General features: G+C 36.2%; 1 protein-coding gene across 3 annotated transcripts in view; it reads right to left on the bottom strand.

The window, feature by feature from the left end:
• Positions 1–20,734, bottom strand: part of PRKD1 (protein kinase D1) — a 334,418-nt gene that overhangs the window by 73,759 nt on the left and 239,925 nt on the right. For 2 of the 3 annotated variants that reach the window (XM_060144227.1, XM_060144221.1), the window contains exons 3-4: positions 9,905–10,036; positions 8,400–8,560 (exon numbers count right to left, since the gene is read on the bottom strand). In XM_060144227.1, coding sequence (XP_060000210.1) covers positions 8,400–8,560; positions 9,905–10,036 — 293 coding nt within the window. Of the gene's footprint in view, positions 1–8,399; positions 8,561–9,904; positions 10,037–11,706; positions 11,900–20,734 lie in introns of all 3 variants that reach the window. The other variant, XM_060144228.1, reaches the window with a different exon arrangement.

Raw genomic sequence — 20,734 nt, 5'->3', positions numbered from 1 at the left:
TAGGTTTCCTGAGAAAAAGGGATTCCATAGTTGAGTCAGTTTAGGAACACTGATTTCATTACTGCAAGACTTCTGAGAGCCATAACTATGCTTAATGAATATTGTGATGTCCAGTACTTGGATGGACTGAGGAGTACTTCCCAATCTTATTTGACTAGGAGAAGGATTTTTTGCATAATATTTTATAGCACCATTATTTTAAAGAAAAAATTTTGGGGAACACACACCTCTGTATTTCTCCCTTGCTATCAAATTAGAATCACCAGAAATGTCCATAGGTCGCCAAGAAAAAGAGAGCCACCTATTCCTTTGGTAGTTGGTTGTAATATTTTACTAGAGCTTTGTTTTTACTTTTGTTTTTCCCTTGAAAGAAGGGCATATGAATCACAGTTGTGTATCTGTGGTGAAGACTACTGTAGAAAATGTTTATTATGTAAATGAATACTATATATATTAGGGTGATGTGGCATATTACTTTCATTTAGCACCCAAAGAATTTATGTTTCCTGTTACTGAATAATGTAATTTCTATAACCCCATTTTCTTTAAATTGACTGATAGGAATCTCAGAATTAAATTAAATTATTAACTTTTCTGATATAATATTTCATTCTTTTACCACATGACTTGGGATGAAGAAACCTAATGACTTTATAACTTGCTATTGTTATTTTAAAACCTTTTTATTGGGCTTCCCTGGTGGCGCAGTGGTTGAGAATCTGCCTGCCAATGCAGGGGACACGGGTTTGAGCCCTGGTCTGGGAAGATCCCACATGCCACAGAGCAACTAGGCCTGTGAGCCACAACTACTGAGCCTGCGCGTCTGGAGCCTGTGCTCCGCAACAAGAGAGGCCGCGATAGTGAGAGGCCCGCCGCACCACGAAGAAGAGTGGCCCCCACTTGCTGCAACTAGAGTAAGCCCTCGCACAGAAACAAAGACCCAATACAGCCAAAAATAAATAAATAAATAAATAATTAAGACCACATATTAAAAAAAATAAATAAATAAAATCTTTTTATTGAGGTATAATTTATATGGAATAAAGTGCAGAAAATTCTAGGTGTACATATTGCTGAGGTTTTACATGTGCATATAAGCATGTAACCTCTACCCAGATCAAGATATAGAATATTTCCAGCATCCAGAAAGGCTCTCTCTTGCTCCGTCTCTAAGTGGGCACCTACAAGGAGCCATTATTCTGATGTCTCTCACCATAAATCAGTTTTTCTGGATTAGAACTTCATACACTGGATTCACAGGCATATAATCTTTTGTGTCTGTTTTTTTTCCCCTAAATATTATTTTGTGAGATTCATTTATGTTGCTGAATGAATCAACAGTTCCTCAATTCTATTGCTGTATTGCTGTATACTATTCCATTGTATGACTCTACCACTATTTATTTGTTTCTAGCTTTTAGCTACAATGAATAAAAATGTTAAAACATGCTTGTAACAATACCATTCACATTGGCACCCCACCAAGGTGAAATACTTAGGTATAAATCTAACAAAATATGAATAAGATCTATATGAGGAAAACTACAAAACTCTGATAAAAAAGCAAAATAATGGAGAGAGATATACCATGTTCACAGATAGGAAGACTCAATGTTATCAATTTGTCAGTTCTTCCCAACTTGACCTATGGATTCAATGCAATCCCAATCAAAATCTGAGCAAATTATTTTATGGATATCAACAAAGTGATTTTATAGTTTATATGGAGAGGCAAAAGACCCAGAATAGCCAACATGACACTGAAGGAGAAGAATAAAGTTAGAGGACTGATGCTACCCAACTTCAAGACTTACTATAAAGCTATAATAATCAAAACAGTGTGGTATAAGAATGACAAATAGATCAATGAAGTAAAACAGTGAGACCTCAAATAAGCCCCCATAAATACAGTCAACTCACCTTTGACCAAGGAGCAAAGGCAATACAATGGAGCAAAGATGGTCTCTTCAATAAATGGTGCTGGTGATTCACATGTAAACAAATGAATCTAGACACAGAACTTACAATGAATTAACTTAATTAACTTAAATTAAAAAGTAAATTAATGCAAGTTAATTAAGTTAATTTAAATTAAAAAATTTAACTCTATATGAATCATAGACCTAAATGTAAAACACAACACTATAAAAATCCTAGAAGATAACATAGGAGAAAAACCTAGGTGACCCTGGATATGGTGGTGCTTTTTAAAATACATAACCAAAGACATGATCCTTGAAAGAAATAAATGATAAGCTGGATTTCATTAAAATTAAAAACTTCTGCTCTGCAGAAGACAATGTTGAGAGAATTAAAAGACAAGCCACAGACAGGGAGAAAACATTTGCAAAATATTAGCAAAAGACACATCTAACAAAGATTGTTATCCGAAATATACAAAGAACTCTTGGAACTTCTCTGGTGGTCCAGTGGGTGAGATTCCACACTCACAATGCAGGGGGCCTGGGATCAATCCCTGGTCGGGGAACTAGATCCTGCATGTATGCCGCAACTAAGAGGTCACATGCCACAACTAAGAGTTTGCATGCCACAACTAAGAAGTCCGCCTACTGCAACTAAAGATTCCGCATGCTGCAACTAAGACCAGGGGCAGCCAAAATAAATAAATATTAAATAATATATCTATAGACAAAGAACTCTTAAAATTCTACAATAAGAAAACAAACAATCCAATTTACAAATGGGCCAAAAACCTTAACAAACGTCTTACCAAAAAAGATATACAGATGGCAAATAAGCATGTGAAAAGAAGTTTCACATCATATGTCATCAGGGAAATGCAAACTAAAACAATGAGAAACCACTACACACCTATCAGAACACAAAATCCAAAATAACAACACCACCAAATGCTGACAAGGATGTGCGACGACAGGAACTCTCATTCATTGCTGTGGGAATGCAAAATGGTGCAGCCACTTTGGAAGACAGTTTGGCAGTTCTGACAAAACATAATCTTATCATATGATCCAGCAATTGCACTCCTTGATACTTACTCAAAAGAGCTGAAAACTTATGTTTACACCAAAACCTATACATGGATGCTTACAGCAGCCTTACTCATAACTAGCAAAACGTGGAAGCAACCAAGATGTCCTTTGTTAGGTGAATGGATAAATGAACTGTGGACATCTTGACACTGGAATGTTATTCCACTCTAAAATGAAATGAGCCATCAAGCCATGAAAAGACATGGAGGAAACTTAAGTATGTCCTACTAAGTAAAAGAAGCCAAACTGGAAAGGGTACATACTGTATGATTCCAACTATATGACATTCTGAAAAAGGCAAAACTATAGAGACAGTAAAAAAAATCAGTAGTTGGTAGGGGTTGGCTGGAGGGGAGGAGGGAAGAATAGATGAAGCTAAGAGGACTTTTAGAGCAGTGAAAATATTCTGCATGATACCATAATGATGAATACATGTCATTATGCATTTGTCCAGATCCACAGAATGTACAACACCATGAGTGAACCCTAAAGCAAACCATGGACTTTGGTTGGTTATGATGTGACTGGGTGATTATGATGTGTATGTCAACGTATGTTCACCAGTGTTAGCAAAAGTACCATTCTGGTGAGTGATGGTGATAATGGGGGAGGTTATGCATGTGTGGGTGGCAAGAAGTATATGGGAAATCTCTGTGCCTGCCTTTCAGTTTTGCTGTGAACCTAAAACTGCTTTAAAAAAGTGAAGTCTAAAAAATTTTTAGAAATTCTGGTATGTATTTTTAAAAATTAAAAAAAATTCTGGTACGTATCTTTCCATGCATGTCTATACACATCTCTGGTGAATATATACGTAGGAGTAAAACTGAGTCGCATGATATGCATATGTTCAGCTTTAGAAGACAACTGCCAACCAGATTTCCAAAGTTGCTGAACCAATTTATATTCCTAGTAGTAGTGTATGTGAGTTCTAGTTGCTCAATATCTTCACCAATACTTGTTACTGTCAGTTTTTTTTCCCCAACATTAGACATTCTGGTGTACAGATATCTCATTGTAGACTTAAATTTAGACTCTGATAAATAACGATGTAAAATACATTTTCATGTTTATTGGCTGTCTTCTTTTGTAAAGTGCCATTCAAGTACTTTGCCTGTATCTTAAATAAGGTTGTCTGTCTTTTCAACTTTTATAGATGTTCTTTATACATTTGGATATGACTCTTTTACAAGATATATATACATATTATATACATTGAAAATATCTTTTCCCATTCTGTGACTTGCTTTTCCACCCTTTTAATGGTATATTTTGCTGAAAATAATTTGTTAATTTTAATGATGCCCAATTTACCAATTTTTTTCTTTTGTCATCAGTGATTTGAGTCCTATTTGAAAAAGGTTTTCGTGACCCAAGTTACTGTAGATACTCTTGTATGTTATCTCCTAGAAGCTCCTAATCTACCTAGGATTTATTTTGTATATGGTATAAGGTAAGGTCAAGATTCATATTTTCCATATAGATATCCCATTGGTTCCAGAAATATTTGTTGAAAAAAACCATCCTTTTCTCACAGCAGTGGTACTGTTGTCATAACTTAGTTGGCCTGTATATGCACATAGTTTCTGGACTCCTTCTATTCTGTTTCATTGGTTTATTTTCTGTTCTGGTGTAATACCACATTGTCTTAACTACGGCTTTATGATATGTTTGGAAATTCTCCAGCTTTGTTCTACATCAGGGGTTCTCAAAATCAGCACTACTGACATTTTGAGCCAGCTACTTCTTTGTTTGGGGGCTGTCCTGTACATTGACCTCTCTGTGATTTCCTTATTTCTGAGACATTTGTCCCTCAAATCCTGATTGCCTTGGTTGCTCCCAGGTACCTTTAAATATTGTTTTGTTATGTTCTGTTATACTGTATTCAGCTTTTATAATTGTCCCTTACAGGAGAGTGGTCTGATACAAGCTTCTTCATAGCTAGGAGCAGAAGTTCTGGAACAGATTATTAACTTTTTTGCCTAAGACTAAGCCTTGTATAACATGATTTCAAATGGCTTTAACTTTTCCCAAACACCACAAGAACATCTGCAAATTTTTAAAAAGATGAGATGATTTTTAAAAAGATCTAGATGATAAACAGAGATATTATAGGATCATTTAATCTTGACTTCTCCTATGCAATTGTCTAAAAGTTTATAAAACTGATATAATCTTAATAAGTATACTTATACATAATGAAACAACATATTAGTGTGTAAGAACCTACTGAGTTTTTCTTGTTTCCTTCTAACATAGGTGATGATGTACAAAAAGATATACACCCCTGTAGAGCTCTTATGCCATAAATTGCCTACATTTTGGATTTTCTCAAAAAAGGACTGCATCATGGTTGGAACAATGGATACAGTTTAGTGCCGAAGTTGATGACAGACAAAGCTTGTCACAAGATCTATGTTGTTATACTTTTTTTTTCTATGTTAGCAGCAGTATAGAAATCCAAGACTCAATTTATTTGCCAGAAATGGGTAAATTAATAGAATTACCAGTATTTTAATCCATATGTGAAATGGTGATTTTCCAGTCAAAATAGGCAATCAAGTGTTGAATAGAAAAATCATTCTCTTACATTTGGCAGAAAATCTATACTTATTGCAGACTTGCAACATGGGTGGTCTAATGGCATTACTTAGCAATGCCATCTTAATATAGACCATCATCCTTTTCAGAAATGGAAAATATTGTTTATTGTATACGGACTAAAAGGTTTTACTATCATTACCATAATGTTACCTTTGACTAGGCATTCACTATAACCTTTAAACTATAGTTACTGGCCTTTTATGTTTTGCACAGGGATGAAAAGAGACATATTAGCTGCACTCCGAGCATGCAAAGAGAGACATACAGGCACCCCACAGGGGCAAAAAGTGCTATGATGAATGTAAAACGTGCATTTGAGAGCCAATGTGTCACCAACACTATTACCAAAGGCATTTTTCATTTAAAGGTTACCCATAGGGCATTTTATATAAGGTTATGAAAGTTCATAATAACATTTTTCGAAGTATCCTGTGGCCCCAATATTTTCTCACCTCATAAATATATGATTTGATCAAACTTTTGTAAGCATTCTTGGCAGATATAGTTAAAATATGATTTTTAAAATGTATTTTTAAAACATTTTTAAGCATTCTACTACAAAAAAATTCCGTTCAGCAATAAAGTGCTAATGAATTTCAACATCTGATGTACAATATAGCTTGTAATCAAGTAATTCGAATAATTAAATAATTATGTAATTTGATTAAATAAAGCAATTAAAGCAATTAAATAATTTGGTTGAAAAACACAAAAACCTGCTTAAAGACTTTAGTAACCTAAATTAAATTTATATATAAATTATGCATTCACATTTATAAATATGCATGCATATAATAATTTCATTTATATTTATAAAATCTAAATGATACATATGTGATGTTTGGAAGCATATATATATATACACACAGGTGTATGTATACATACATATGTGCATATATGTATATATTATTAAAAACTGAGATAGGTTTTTTTCCTTAATTTTAGTATTCAAATTTCACACAAAATTAATTTTAAATACATCAAGCATATATTAAGAAACACATTAAAACAAATGATATACATGCAACTCTTTCTATTGACTTATGAAGTCTTTGCACAAAAGCCATCATTTTAAAATTACCCTGTATGACTTTGAAGAGATCAAACACTTAGCCTAATATAGAAAATCAAACCGCTGATAAATGAAAAAGCACAGTAAAGATCAGCTTAAGTAACACCTCATCTTGGAAGTCTGGTCTGAATTCTCCAGGCAAACAATTAAATATATTCCTATTAATTCTTTTTGAAAAACTGAGTTTTAAAGGAAGAATCTTTAGCATTAATTACCTAGATTCTAATCTATTCTAATGATGAATAACTTTAGTTTACAGCTTTAGATTACTTATGAGATGTTAACTAACTTTTAAAAATCTTTTCCTGGTGAAACTGAAACCAATACACATTAACTTATAATTTTATTTCTTAAACTTGTTTAAAAATGTCTATTCTGTAAACAGTATGACTCTCAGAGATGGTACTTAAAAGCAAGAGTAACTGCTAACTTATAAAATCACTACCTACAAAAATTCAAACGAAATCAAGAAATCTCAGAGTTGGAAAGATAATAGGAGAGTTATTTGAAAAAGTAAATAGATTTTGACTTAAGCACCTTTCAGTAAGAGTATCATTAATTCTAACTAATACAACTTTATAAAGTAATATACAACCACACATGCATTCTGAATAGTCACCAAAATATAATATATTCTTCTAGTTACTGGTGGGATTTAGTGCCTGACTTCCCCTAACAGATTCACTTCATGAAAACACAACAAACTCCCACCCAAAAGTCACAGAAACACAGAGTACAGCCTTTTCCTATTTATCAAAATAAGCATTCATTTGAGTTATATGTCTGGCTTATGTTGCAACAAAATTTAAGTGATTTAAAGATCACAATGAAATATTTTCTGAACAACAGAGTAATTAATGCAGCTTTTTAGAGATGGCTTCAAAATGCATTGCCCCTCTCCACCCCAGGGATTTATCTAACCTAAATGTTTCATAATTTTTATTTTTCTCTTTAATTGACTTTTGTAATTATTAGATTATAAAGAGTTTTTGTAATATCCACTAGCAGAGGGAGTAAAAATAGGAAACTTAAGCTCACACAATTAGCTTATTTCAGGATAATGTTCTTATTTTAAATAGTGCACATAATTACCACAATTTTTACTTTGCTTTCAATGTTTGGAAAATCAAAATTTAACTTTCTTAAAGAAAAATATTTAAGCCACATCCACAGATATATATTTTGGAGCCAATAGAAATATTTATAGTATTAAATGCTATTTTTCCCATGGCATTTGTCAACCAGTGTCACTTTGACATCAGCATGTATGCCTTTAATGCCAAACAATTAAAGACTTTCATCTTTTCATATGAGCGAAGTTCAGATTTTCTCCCAGAATAAACAGTCAACTATGCCACGAAATACTCTAATAATCATCAGAGAAGAAAATCGTTTATCTCTGGTTTCCAAATTTTGACAAACTATGTTTTGTCACATTCACGTATTAGTCTGTGCTGCTCTGGCTCCATGACCATGATGAAACCTCACAGATTTTAAAATTGCTCTAAGCTCACAGATAAAAGCAAACTCGAAGCTGTTGGATATTTGTTGAAGCACTGACCAATCTACAGCACAGGCCCTGAAGAAACACAGTCATTGACACCCTGGCTGTGTCCTCTCTCCCAGGACGCTGTCTTGGATTGATTACCACTGTTACCACATCGTCCTACAGATTTCTCATGTAAACGGGCAAATGGATAAACAGGAGGCCATACCAGAAGGGGCTCATCGGGGGCACTGGTGGAAAGCTCGGCAGATGCTGTGCGGACAGTGCTGAGCCCAGTAAGGGAAACATTTGAGAGCCTTCTCCGCCTCACGCCACTGCAATTGTTGGGGATTTTAAATGCACATCTCTTGTGGTAATTCAGCCCACATCCTGGAAGGAGAAAGTAAAAATGACTTTTGTTCAACTATAAATTAAAAGCTACTTTAGTATAAGTTGTAAATTATGAATTTTTAGAAACAGTGCTGCTTCCATTTTTCTTGCGGTTGTTTGAAAATTTAAATTTTCTTTTGAGCTTCTCCTGATTTATTTTCCCAATTTGTCAATAAGCTGGGTTTTGACATCTGATTTTATTGGATGAGCCCAGCAACTACCCTGGTTATCATTTAAAAAAATGTTTTCTAACATAAGGGACTTGCGCTTTGAGGGATCTAGCAATAAAACTCCAGTGAGACGACCTATTTTTAGCTGCCTCAAGTTCTACTGCAAGGGAAAATTAATCATAACGCTTCACAACTTTTGACTTGCACTGATTTGAATCATGGCTCCACAACTTGTTTGTCTACATTGCCTTGGAAAAATTACTTCACCTCAGTTTTCCTGTCTGTAAAATGAGGATAATAACTACCTTGCAGAATTGTTGAGAAAATATGTAAAATACTACGCATGCTAGTTTCTACATGGTAGATAATTAGGAAAAAGCACCATTTTCCTCTCAATATTTCTACTGTTCATAGTTCTATCATGTAGTTTTACTGTTCAGAATTTCCCCATGTGTCACATAGCAGGCCAGGCAAATTTTCATAAAACTACACTTTAGGCAGACTTTCTTTCAGATCACTGTCTCTTAACTTCTCTTCTTACAGACAGAAATTCAGAAATTATGGTTATTTTATTTATGGATTTCATCACAAAAGCTTGGGGTTTTTGGTCAAAGTTCAAACAGCTCTATCCCTCCCCGCCCCATCCTTCATCAAAAAAGAGCAAGGTATGATTTGGTCCGTTTTTAAGATTATATCATGGTATCCTATAAACCTGAATTATGCACTTCAAGGATTTCTGTCCATGGAGGATGATAAAACTATGATCTTGGTGTAGAAACTGGGTACACGTTCCAGCCTGCCACTCAACAGCTGAGTGACCTTGGATGGTTTGATTAACCTCCTGAATCTCAGCTCCTTTCAGCAAACATTTATTGAATGCCTACTATTCCAAGTTCTGGCTTAAGATGCAAATTATATGTTTAGCCTGTTAGCAAAATAAACAACACCTTATGGGAGAGAAACATATCCACATGATATAGGGGAAAAGATAGGAGAATCTGGTTTCCCAGATCAGGGCTAACATGTTGAAGATAGGAAATGAACCGAACAGAATCCATGCAGTACCCAGATCCCTGGAAGGTATCTGAAGGAAAGAAGGCATTGCAGAAGAGGGCACGACATAAGTAGCTAACTCCAGCATGCGTTCCACTTGGCTGGGGAAGGAATACCTTACCTTCACATTTAAGGCCTTGACGCACCAGCCCCCATAGCATTTCTCCACAGTGATCACAGAAAGCTGGAGCTCTGTACGAATGAACAAAGAGAGTGTGGGGGCGAATCTGAAAGTCTTCAAAGGTGGCGGAAGCTGTGAAAATAATAACATTGAAAACTAAGTTGAATAAATATGCTCATCTGTAGATAATTAGTATGCAAGATACTTAACATGCAAGTATGGGTATAACAGGGCAAAGTCAGGAAAGATAAGATGCAACACTGCTTGACTTTTAGCCATTCCACTCCATTCTTCTCAACCACAGCTTTGTAAGTGGTGGCAAAGGAACCTCTTTCTTGTCTTCCTGCTTATCAAGGTCTCAGGCCACTTCAAAAATAGCCAAAACGCTAGAACAAAGAATGAATGAAAGAATAACTCAATTCAATCTATAAATGCGGGATGTTGCTTTAAAACACTTTGCCTTTTCTCTTACCTAAATGAGCCAGAGAGGTATTCAGAAATATTAATGGAAAGGAAACACTTGATGAATGGAATTTAGACAGATCAGAAGACAGTGTACTTGAATATGACCTTGAAGAAGTACATTAGAAGGGTGGGGCCCAACTGGAAGAAATCTGGGCAGCCTCTTTTGGGGAGATACAGTTGTTTGAACTCAGGCAATATAACCAAGCATTTGAACCCTGACCTAAAAATAACAAGCAGTCTCTTCATCAACATGCCAAACAGAGGGATTTAATACACACACTGGTGAATTTCAGCCCACTCTGATAAATATATTTTAGCAAATCATATTCATGCTATAGGGTACTTTTTGTTATACTTATTGTTATTTATCCCATATGGTATTCGTACAGAGTATTGAAATTCATTATGTTTTAAAAATTATACTTTTCCACATGATATTTTTATTATGTTATAAAAATAGTTCACGGTTTTTTGGTATTGCTTAAATCAAGAAATAGAAAGGTACAGATAAATGAAAGTGAAAGACCACCCCTTTTCCCCAAATTCTAGTGTGTAGGGCTATATCTTTCTGGATCTATTTACACATATAGCCCGATATTAAGGCTGCCCGTAATAGTCCAGGGAGTGCTGACCTACGAGTGAGAAGAGCTGGATGAGGCTTTGCCATTATCTTACTGACAACTCACTTAATCATCACGAGCCTCAGTTTCCCATACATAAAAAGAGAAGGTCTGACCAATGGTGACTTCTCCTAACCCTTAAAGTGTAAACTTCCATTAACTTAGAATAGAACCATATGCACTTGATTTCGTAAGGTTTTATGCAAAGAGAATTTGGGAGAAAATTTAGGCCTTAAATACATCCTTCTATTCTGCCTTCCCTTCTCTTCCTCCTGTTTGTCTTCTTGCCTTACTTTTTCAACACACATTTGTTAAACACCTTTTCAATATTGTCAATGGCACCGTTCCAGGGACAGAGATGTAAAGATAAGTAAGACATCTTTACAGAGCCTACCACACCAGCAGAAAGGCAGATAAAAACAAACAAAAAAACTCCACAATAACTATAAAATAACTTCTAAGGTTCAAAGAAGCTACAAAATTGGGCCTAAGTTACTAAACAGAACTAAGACTACAACCCACAAGTGTTTTGTCCCCAATCCACTGTCCTTTTCATCATACCAGTGTTACATCTTACCTTTCCTAACTCTGCCCAAAGAGTTATATCCAACAGCCCCATAGTGAGGGAAATAAACATCTGCAGTTTTCCTGATGCTGTCTTGGATAGCAGGTATGGGCTAACGAATCACCTGTGGAGTATACTTATGAAGTGCTTACCTTGGTAAGTATGCAAGGTGTGACAGAGTGAACGCTGAAACTGTAGGCAATTCACCTCTGCTAGATAGGTGTCCAAAATTATGAGGACAACTTTGAGGGTATCACATCCCTCAGGGCAAGTGACAACAGAACATGCAGGAAAGTGAATCACTTCAACCAGAAAGGATATTACTGATAGTTCACAGACGTATATCTGGACCATAAAAAGAGATTAAAATTTTTAATGGGTCAGTTTTCCCTTGAATAAAAGTACTTTATTCCAAATTAATATGCTTTACTATTGGAAATCATCCATCAACTTATTAAAGGTACTAGTTTTACTCAATGGAAAGATAATGAGAATAATAATAAGGTTAAGATTTATTGAGCTATTACTGTATACCAGACACTACACTAAGAGATTAAAGTGTGGGAAGAAGGAGCTAATCAAAGAAGTGCAGCCAAGTAAGTTGCTCTAGCATTGCCTACAAGGAGTTTTGATTAGTGTCAAGGTTCCTTACAAAAAGGATTTTAATTGAAATAAGATTAGGAAATTGTATTATTATGTTTCTCACTTCAAGTTTCACAATATTACAGTCAACGCTTATTCTAAGTAAATCAGTAAAAAAGTATGGTTTGGGTTCCAATCAACTACTTTTATAATTTGGTCAAAGTGTGTCTAATTTTGTAAATGCTAAATCTTCTTTAAAATTGGTCACTCACAGTCATGGACAAGTTTGTTTTTAAAACATCAAAGAAAATAATTAAAGAAAATACTTTGTGCCAACCATTAACTCCTAACTTCTCCCCTGCCTCTCCCCCCATCTCCCACCCCTGCCAAATGTCACCCAAACAATGGTGACAATACCATGATAGCAATTAGTTGAATAATTAAGGTAGTTTTCAAAATAAGGAATGTTAGAATTTGACAATACTAATACCTAGATGTGTTCAGATATTTTTTGAATTAATCAGAAAGAATATAAATAATTAAAAAGAAGATTTTCAATGACCCCCCCCCCATCCAGTTTATGTCAGGTACGTTTGTTTTTTCACTTTCTGAAGGGGATTAACATTCATAAGCAGTTAGCACCCTTGACTTATGTTTAAATGCCATTTTCTAAAGTTCAATTTTAATATTCTCCTGTTAATTTTAGAATAATTAAATACATTTTTTAAAATAAAACTACCAAGTGTGGTGAGGTTTCACATGCATTTGAAATCAAAGCACAACATCCATTCATTATGAATTTACCTGTTTCTGCACCCTGGGGGAAATCAGCATTAGCTGAGTGTATGCATGCCATCTTGCCTAATCACAAAATTGCACTTCAGAGATAATCACTTAGCACAGGAAAACAAAGTGAATGCTGTAATTCCATTTCACTTAAGGTTTAGAAGCAAAATGGACAGATAAGAATAGAAATACTAAAGTGTCTAGAGATTCCAAGAGAGAACAATGTGCTATCTGTCAGTATGTCATAATCAATCAGGTGACCTAAATTAAAACCATATGACAGGGCTACAAACTAAACACAATGGGCCCCTTATACTGGTACCTGTGTATCTTTGATTTGCTTTGTTCAGTCTATTGTTATACTCCACGGTGCAGGAGAGGAGAAAATAACATGCTTTCCTTAGTCACTGAGCATTTAAAACAGGTAATTGAGCCAAAAACTCTAAGATAATCAGTACTTCTTTTAAGGTTCATGATAAATTGTTGCATAAAATGGAATAAACTGTTTGGTTAGCAGTACAGAAGAAATCAGGCTTCCAAAGCAAAATAAATAATCTCTGGAGGTCAAAAATATTTGCATAATAAAATCAAAAAATGTCCTATCTTCCAAGAGTTTTAGTAATTTATTTTTACTGGTAATTTTGGCAATTTGGGAGAAGTGTTAACTCTTTCTGGCATTGCCAAGTTGGAACAGGTATAAGAAGAAGAAAAGCTTAACACATTTCAAGTATCATCTCATTCAATTTTTCACAAGGACTCTATGAAGTAGATACTATTGTCCCCACTTTATAGATGAGAAAACTGTCTCAGAAAAATTAAGGAGCTGCCCTAGATAACACAGGATCTTGATTCAGACAGCCTGACAGCTGAACCATACAAATTCTCTCAGCAACTCTGAATCTAATCATCATATTCTCTGACCATCAAAATTCTGTCGATTATAAAGCTGCATCTTTATTTTATGAATTACTAGCAAAGACTTAAAAAACACTGCAATTAAATACAACACACCACTATTGTAAGCTGCATCCTTATCTCAGAGATGCAGAAAATACTGAGGAAAAAAAGTCCATGAAATAATGTATAAAATGAAATTAATTCAGTTCATAGTCAAAAATTCTTTTAACATGCTTTCTGCATATACTCCATTTTTTGAAATCCTTCTCCCTCCAAACAAATTGGAGTTAGTAACAATAACTGGTTTTAAAATTTTTACAAAAATCAAAGGTAATGATAACTAACACCCAATTCGAGTTTTGTGTCTACATGATAACCAGTGTCATTCAACTGATAAGTCTGGCCCAAAGCAAAACATTATGAAGCTTTTAAAAATTAAGATTTGTTGTAGATAAATTTGTTTTTTTCTTAACCTCTGGAATATTGAAAATAGCTTCTGAATATCACTCTCCGCACATAAATACAAATACTCATCAGTTTTAAGGCATTCTGTGGATATGAAACCATATCCACTTTAACATCCTATCATTCATCCATACACACACATAATAGATACACATAAATAATCCTCTGTTCCGTGAGAGCTTTCATTAGTGGAATGATAACTATTCACAAATCAGTTTACTGTATTCGTAAATATCTCAAATTATTAGAAATATTTTTTTATATTGAGTCCCAAACACTACTCTGTAATTTCTATTTGGAGGTGATAGTTCTAAAAGCAAGCATTTAAATTAAGACATTTTTGTGTCTTTCTTAAATCAGCTCATGTAAGTCAAGCAGGCCTAATACCTTCAAGCATATAGTTGATTAATATTATGTTTTACTAATATATCTAGAACCTACTATATAGTAATATATATGTATCGTAATATAGTATATATAAGAAATAGAAAAATAACAAGGAATAGTATCTGTTGTTGAGGGTTCAAAGTCAAAATGAGGATGAGAGACCCATAAATAATCATAATACAAGATGCAGGGATGGAAACACAGAAGAAAGGGCAACTAAGACTGCCTGGGTCTATCAGGGAAAGCTTCAGCAAGGAGGGATCACTGAACAGAATCTTGAAGGATGAAGAGTGTTTTGAAAAGCAAAGAATAGGATAAAGGAAAGAGGAAACATTTTGTATAGCCTGATTTTATTTAATTATAGAAAATTTGTAAGACTACTTACAAATTTCTTTATAATTATAATTTTGTAGGCTGTTGATTGTTGGTGCACTGTCAGGACAGTTAGCAAGAGTGACTCCAACAAATTGTCCATGACACAGGTAACTGAGAAATTACAATAGATCATTTACACACTATTGTGGCCCAGATATCTGTGCCTGTAAAATTACGCCGGCAGATGTGTACCTGCCTCGCCCCCATTCCACTACCTAATACCTACACCCTGAGGTTGGTCATTTCTTTTTGCTTCTCCATTGATCCCAGTCTCTCCAAGCCACTGTTGTACCAGATACTCCCTTCACGCAAGCACTGTTCAAATTAATCACACGGTTCACATTTTTGTTATACGTGGAGATGTCTAGAGTCGGGAAAGTCCCATAGCTCTTCAGAAACAAGAGCATTAAACAAATTCTTGTTGAGACACTTACAAAAACATCTTTTAGATAACTGGAGAAAAAAAGACAGAAATTTCAATTTTTCACTCACATATGACCAGAAAAACATTAGTGAGGAGCAATGATGGGAACTTGGGAGGCTGTGAATATATCATCCCAAAGATTACAGCAGCCAAGAGAAGAAACATAAAATGTATTTAGATATGCTGATCAGGCAGTTCAGAAAGTTCTGGGAAAATATTTTATAAGTATATGGCCAGACTCTTAAAAAGAAGATGTGGCACATATATACAATGGAATATTACTCAGACATAAAAAGAAACGAAATTGAGTTATTTGTAGTGAGGTGGATGGACCTAGGGTCTGTCATACAGAGTGAAGTCAGTCAGAAAGAGAAAAACAAATACCGTAGGCTAACACATATATATGGAATCTAAAAAAAAAAAAAAGTTCTGAAGAACCTAGGGACAGGACAGGAATAAAGACACAGATGTAGAGAATGGACTTGAGGACACGGGGAGTGGGAAGGGTAAGCTGGGACGAAGTGAGAGAGTGGCATGGACACATATACACTACCAAATGTAAAATAGATAGCTAGTGGGAAGCAGCCGCATAGCACAGGGAGATCAGCTCGGTGCTTTGTGACCACCTAGAGGGGTGGGATAGGGCGGGTGGGAGGGAGATGCAAGAGGGAGGAGATATGGGGATATATGTATATGTATAGCTGATTCACTTTGTTATACAGCAGAAACTAACACAACATTGTAAAGCAATTATACTCCAATAAAGATGTTTAAAAAAAAAAAAGGCTCCAAGAGGAATAAAAAGGTCTCATAAGCCAGAGTGACAGCACAATAACAAGTTACCTTAATTAGGGAGAAGAGGGGGTAGTACCTAGAGAAACTGATGTAACTGCCCAGGGAACTCTGTTAGGCTTATACTCAGAAAGAGAATGCAGCTACAGAAGGAGCAGCAGAGTCAGGGAAACAGCAAATAGTGGCCTGGCCAGTGAGAACCACCTTAAGAAGGCTAACAGGAGGAGAAAGCTGAAGCTTTTAAAAAGCTGGAAAGAACAAAAGGCCGTTTAGCTGTGTGTCATATGTGGCAAGAATGAGGACGAGATAGGCCTGCACCATGGAAAAAAGAGTTTAATGCTAACAAAGTAGAAAAAGCTAAACTATTCAACTGTAGTTTTGCTTCTACCTTTTCTAGAAGAGGAGTATCTATATTCAAACTAAATAAATAAATAAATAAATAAAGGGAAGAAGAAATATCAAATATACTCAAGAAGGAAACAAAGTCTAGGGTAGATGAACAAAGATTATCTAATCTGATCTGTTCTCAATAGGCCCAGGTGAGTTATATAAATTTATTTTTAATCTTATGAAAACATCTACCACAATATTCTAACAGACTCTTGTTGGGCTTGTGGAATTATGCCAAAGGCCTTCTGTAAGAAAAATAGAAGATACTCTGATAAGAGTGGAAGAGTTTAAAAGGAGAGTTAATGAAGAAATTTAGCCCTAGTCATATCAAAATATTCTATAAAACTATGATTTTTTTTTTTTTTTTTTTTTTGCGGTACGTGGGCCTCTCACTGTTGTGGCTTCTCCCGTTGTGGAGCACACCCATGGCTCACGGGCCCAGTCGCTCTGCGGCATGTGGCATCTTCCCGGACCGGAGCACGAACCCATGTCCCCTGCATTGGCAGGCGGACTCTCAACCGCTGCGCCACCAGGGAAGCCCAAAACTATGATATTTAAAAGTAAGTGGTGGGGGGCTTCCCTGGTGGCGCAGCGGTTGAGAATCTGCCTGCTAATGTAGGGGACACGGGTTCGAGCCCTGGTCTGGGAGGATCCCACATTCCGCGGAGCAACTGGGCCCGTGAGCCACAACTACTGAGCCTGAGGGTCTGGAGCCTGTGCTCCGCAACAAAAGAGGCCGCGATAGTGAGAGGCCCATGCACCGCGATGAAGAGTGGGCCCCGCTTGCCACAACTAGAGAAAGCCCTCGCACAGAAACGAAGACCCAACACAGCAAAAATAAAATAAATAAATTAAAAAAAAATAGTAAGTGGTGGGACTTCCCTGGTGGTGCAGTGGTTAAGAATCCACCTGCCAATGCAGGGGACACAGGTTCGAGCCCAGGTCCGGGAAGATCCCACATGCCGCAGAGCAACTAAGTCTGTGCGCCACAACTACTGAGCCTGTGCTCTAGAGCCCGCGAGCCACAACTACTGAGCCCGCACACCACAACTACTGAAGCCTGCACACCTAGAGCCTGTGCTCTGCAACGAGAAGCCACGGCAATGAGAAGCCTGCACACCGCAACTAAGAGCAGCCCCCGCTGGCCGCAACTAGAGAAAGCCCGTGCGCAGCAACGAAGATCCAACGCAGCCAAAAATAAATACAAATAAATTTATAAAAAAAAAAGTAAGTGGTGGTTGTGTAAGACAAAAGAGATCAATAGGATAGAGCTGATAACATAGAAATCTACTCTATGTATGAATTTTAAATATGATAGAATAGATATCATAAATCAATGCAGCAGGGAAACATAATTTAACAAATGATTAACAATTAGTAACATTTAGCTACTTGGGGGGAACACAATTTAGAAGCTTATCTCCTATGTTATACAAATATATAAATATATATATATATATATATAAAATACCTGATGAGTAAAAAGTTAAAATAACAAACCATGGAAAAACTAGAAGGAAACAGAAGTGAGTGCTTATCAAATCTCTGGAGGAAAAAAAGACTTTAGAAAGTAAAAGAAATTCATAAATCTTCAAAGTGATGGAAAATCAAATGGGAAAGATTTATCAGCATGATCATGTAGCGGCACTACTGACTGATGTGCCTTAAGAGTCATGTAATATTCTCTTTTATTTAGTATAGGTTTATTTATAATAATTATATGTGCTAGGTCACAGAATTATGTTCAATAGTTTCAAGCATTTATAATATAATCACAAACATTCAAGGAGAGATCCCTACGCTTGTTAAATGTCAGGCATGCAGGTGACAAGGCCTATGTTCTAGTATGAAAATTAAGGAAGTTCACAAGTATTCATTCATTCCTTCTCAGAAGGAAACAGATCCTTATTTGCCTTCTTTTATTTTTCTTTTTAACCAGAGGCAAGCAGCAGGACAGTAGGAGTTATGATGGCAGGGCTAAAAATTCTGCACAAGAAGTTTAGGATCTGTTCATGAACCTGGAGAGTTACAGTTAACACCTGAGCAATCAATCCTTTGTTTCCCTCTCAGGCAACTGAGCTCTGTAGCTGCTGCAGAATAACTGTTACAGTAGTAGCAATGTCTTCTGCCAGGAAGGCTACTAGGATGAAACAGATACAAAATGGAACTCTACGTAACTAAAGGAAGAGAGCTGTAAGACAGAGTAATTATATCCGTCCACCTCCATATTAAGAAGTTGCCAAAGACCCTCATATTAACACCCCCCTCAACATACTTTTTGATCCAGTCATTACTGATATATGCCTCCCTGCCCTTCACACAAACCTTCCCTTCTGCTTCCCATCCCACAACTCAGCTCAGTATCACCTGTCTGGGAAGCCTTCAGTGATAAGCCCACCCCCACCTGACATTAACTGCCCTCTTCTATGTTCTGATAAGCTCCTGGGCACACTCGTATCATAAAATGTATCATGCTATACTGACACCCTTTACCCCTTTATGCAATCACACCTGACATTAGCAGATTGCTGAAGGATAGAGAGTATACCTTCTCTGAGTTTATGCACACATTAAGCAATCAATTAATGTCCATGGTTGAATAAATGAAGCAATGTCTTTAAAACTGATATTGCTAGCCTGCAGTTCTAAGGTTCTACATTTTAAGTCCTAATAATCTGTAAATATAGTATTTCAAGTTCAAAAGCAAAGCCCAAAGCCCATCAGACTCATAACGTGGATCACAATTTGCACATTTTAAAAAGTAACTAGCAATGTCCTTGACACTCCCAGAGATGTCTTTGCTAGTGCGTCATTACTCTATAGGCAGAGTGGTGCAGGCAGTGGTGATAAGTACGGACTTAGTGTCAGAGCATATCTGGGCTCTGATCCCAGTCACAGCAAATGGGCGACCTTGGATGTGTTACTTCCCCTCTCTGAACCTCAGTGTCCCTCTCTCTCAAACTGGCTTAGTGAAGCTCACCTTGTTAGGTAGGCTGTGAGGAGGACACAAGGTGATTAGCACAGTCCTTGGCATACTGGTAGTAGTTATCACAGGGATTTCTTAGCATAATAATTAACGGTATGGGCTTTGTAATCAGAAAGATCTGGGTTTGAATCCCAATTATTATTTATTTGTAATTATTATTATTGTCATCATCATCATCAATACTAATAGAGGGAAGTACTGCTTTTAAATCCATCATCAATCACAGCACATAAAAAAATTAAGGCCTTTAAAAACTATTATTATTCGTTTCCTCTACTACCTCATAAAGAATATGTTTCCACTCCAGAGGAAATTGCTTTTCTTTCCACTGTTCTGGTTAATGCTAATTAAATGGTGCTAAGTCCATAGGACTGTGTCTAGTCCCTTCTCTAAAATGAAACAATTAACAGTTGGGAATTGCAGAGGGGAAAGAAGGATCACTATATCCTGATGTGACTGAATGAAAAATGCCACAGCTGGAAAGAGATTTAAGAGCATCTCGGGTCAAGAAAGAATATAAATGGTTGCCCCATGTGTCCAACATAGAGGAAAAAGAAAATTAAGTAAAAATGTCATGGAGTCAAATTCTAGCTAATGAGTGCAGGCTCTGCAGGCACCCGGAATAGGGGAAAGAAAGGTCAAGCCTGTTTCTTAGAAAGCTCCATCACATACAGGAGACTTTATACCTTTAAAAGGATAATGACCTCATTTGCATGAGGAATACCAGCATACAAACTGCCCTTTAGACTACTTACAAAAGGCTGGTAGACAAAGGTTAGGTACAGTTTTATAATGAAATGTTCTTATAGGCAGCGGGGTTTCTGGCAACAAATAGCATCACTGTTGTCAAATATCTTTGCATATAGAGACAACATGCTGAGGTCCTATATGCTTTGCTTCAAGTTTCTTTAAGTCTCACTGTACTTTTCTTAAAAACAGATGCTTACTCTTGATTCATAAACAAACAAACAAAAACCTTAAAAGCTGTGAAATTTGCTGGATATTCCCACTCCCAAAGAAGCAACAGTTCAATGATGGCTGAATTCAGCTCAATGCCTGCTGACCAGGCACCTGCTGTGAACAGGAATAGTTCTGG

The sequence above is a fragment of the Lagenorhynchus albirostris genome, chromosome 1, assembly GCF_949774975.1.
Source record: "Lagenorhynchus albirostris chromosome 1, mLagAlb1.1, whole genome shotgun sequence".
In the NCBI taxonomy this organism is placed as follows: domain Eukaryota; kingdom Metazoa; phylum Chordata; class Mammalia; order Artiodactyla; family Delphinidae; genus Lagenorhynchus; species Lagenorhynchus albirostris.
Note: the sequence above shows the minus strand (reverse complement) of the source record. Positions and strands in the feature narration are given on the sequence as shown.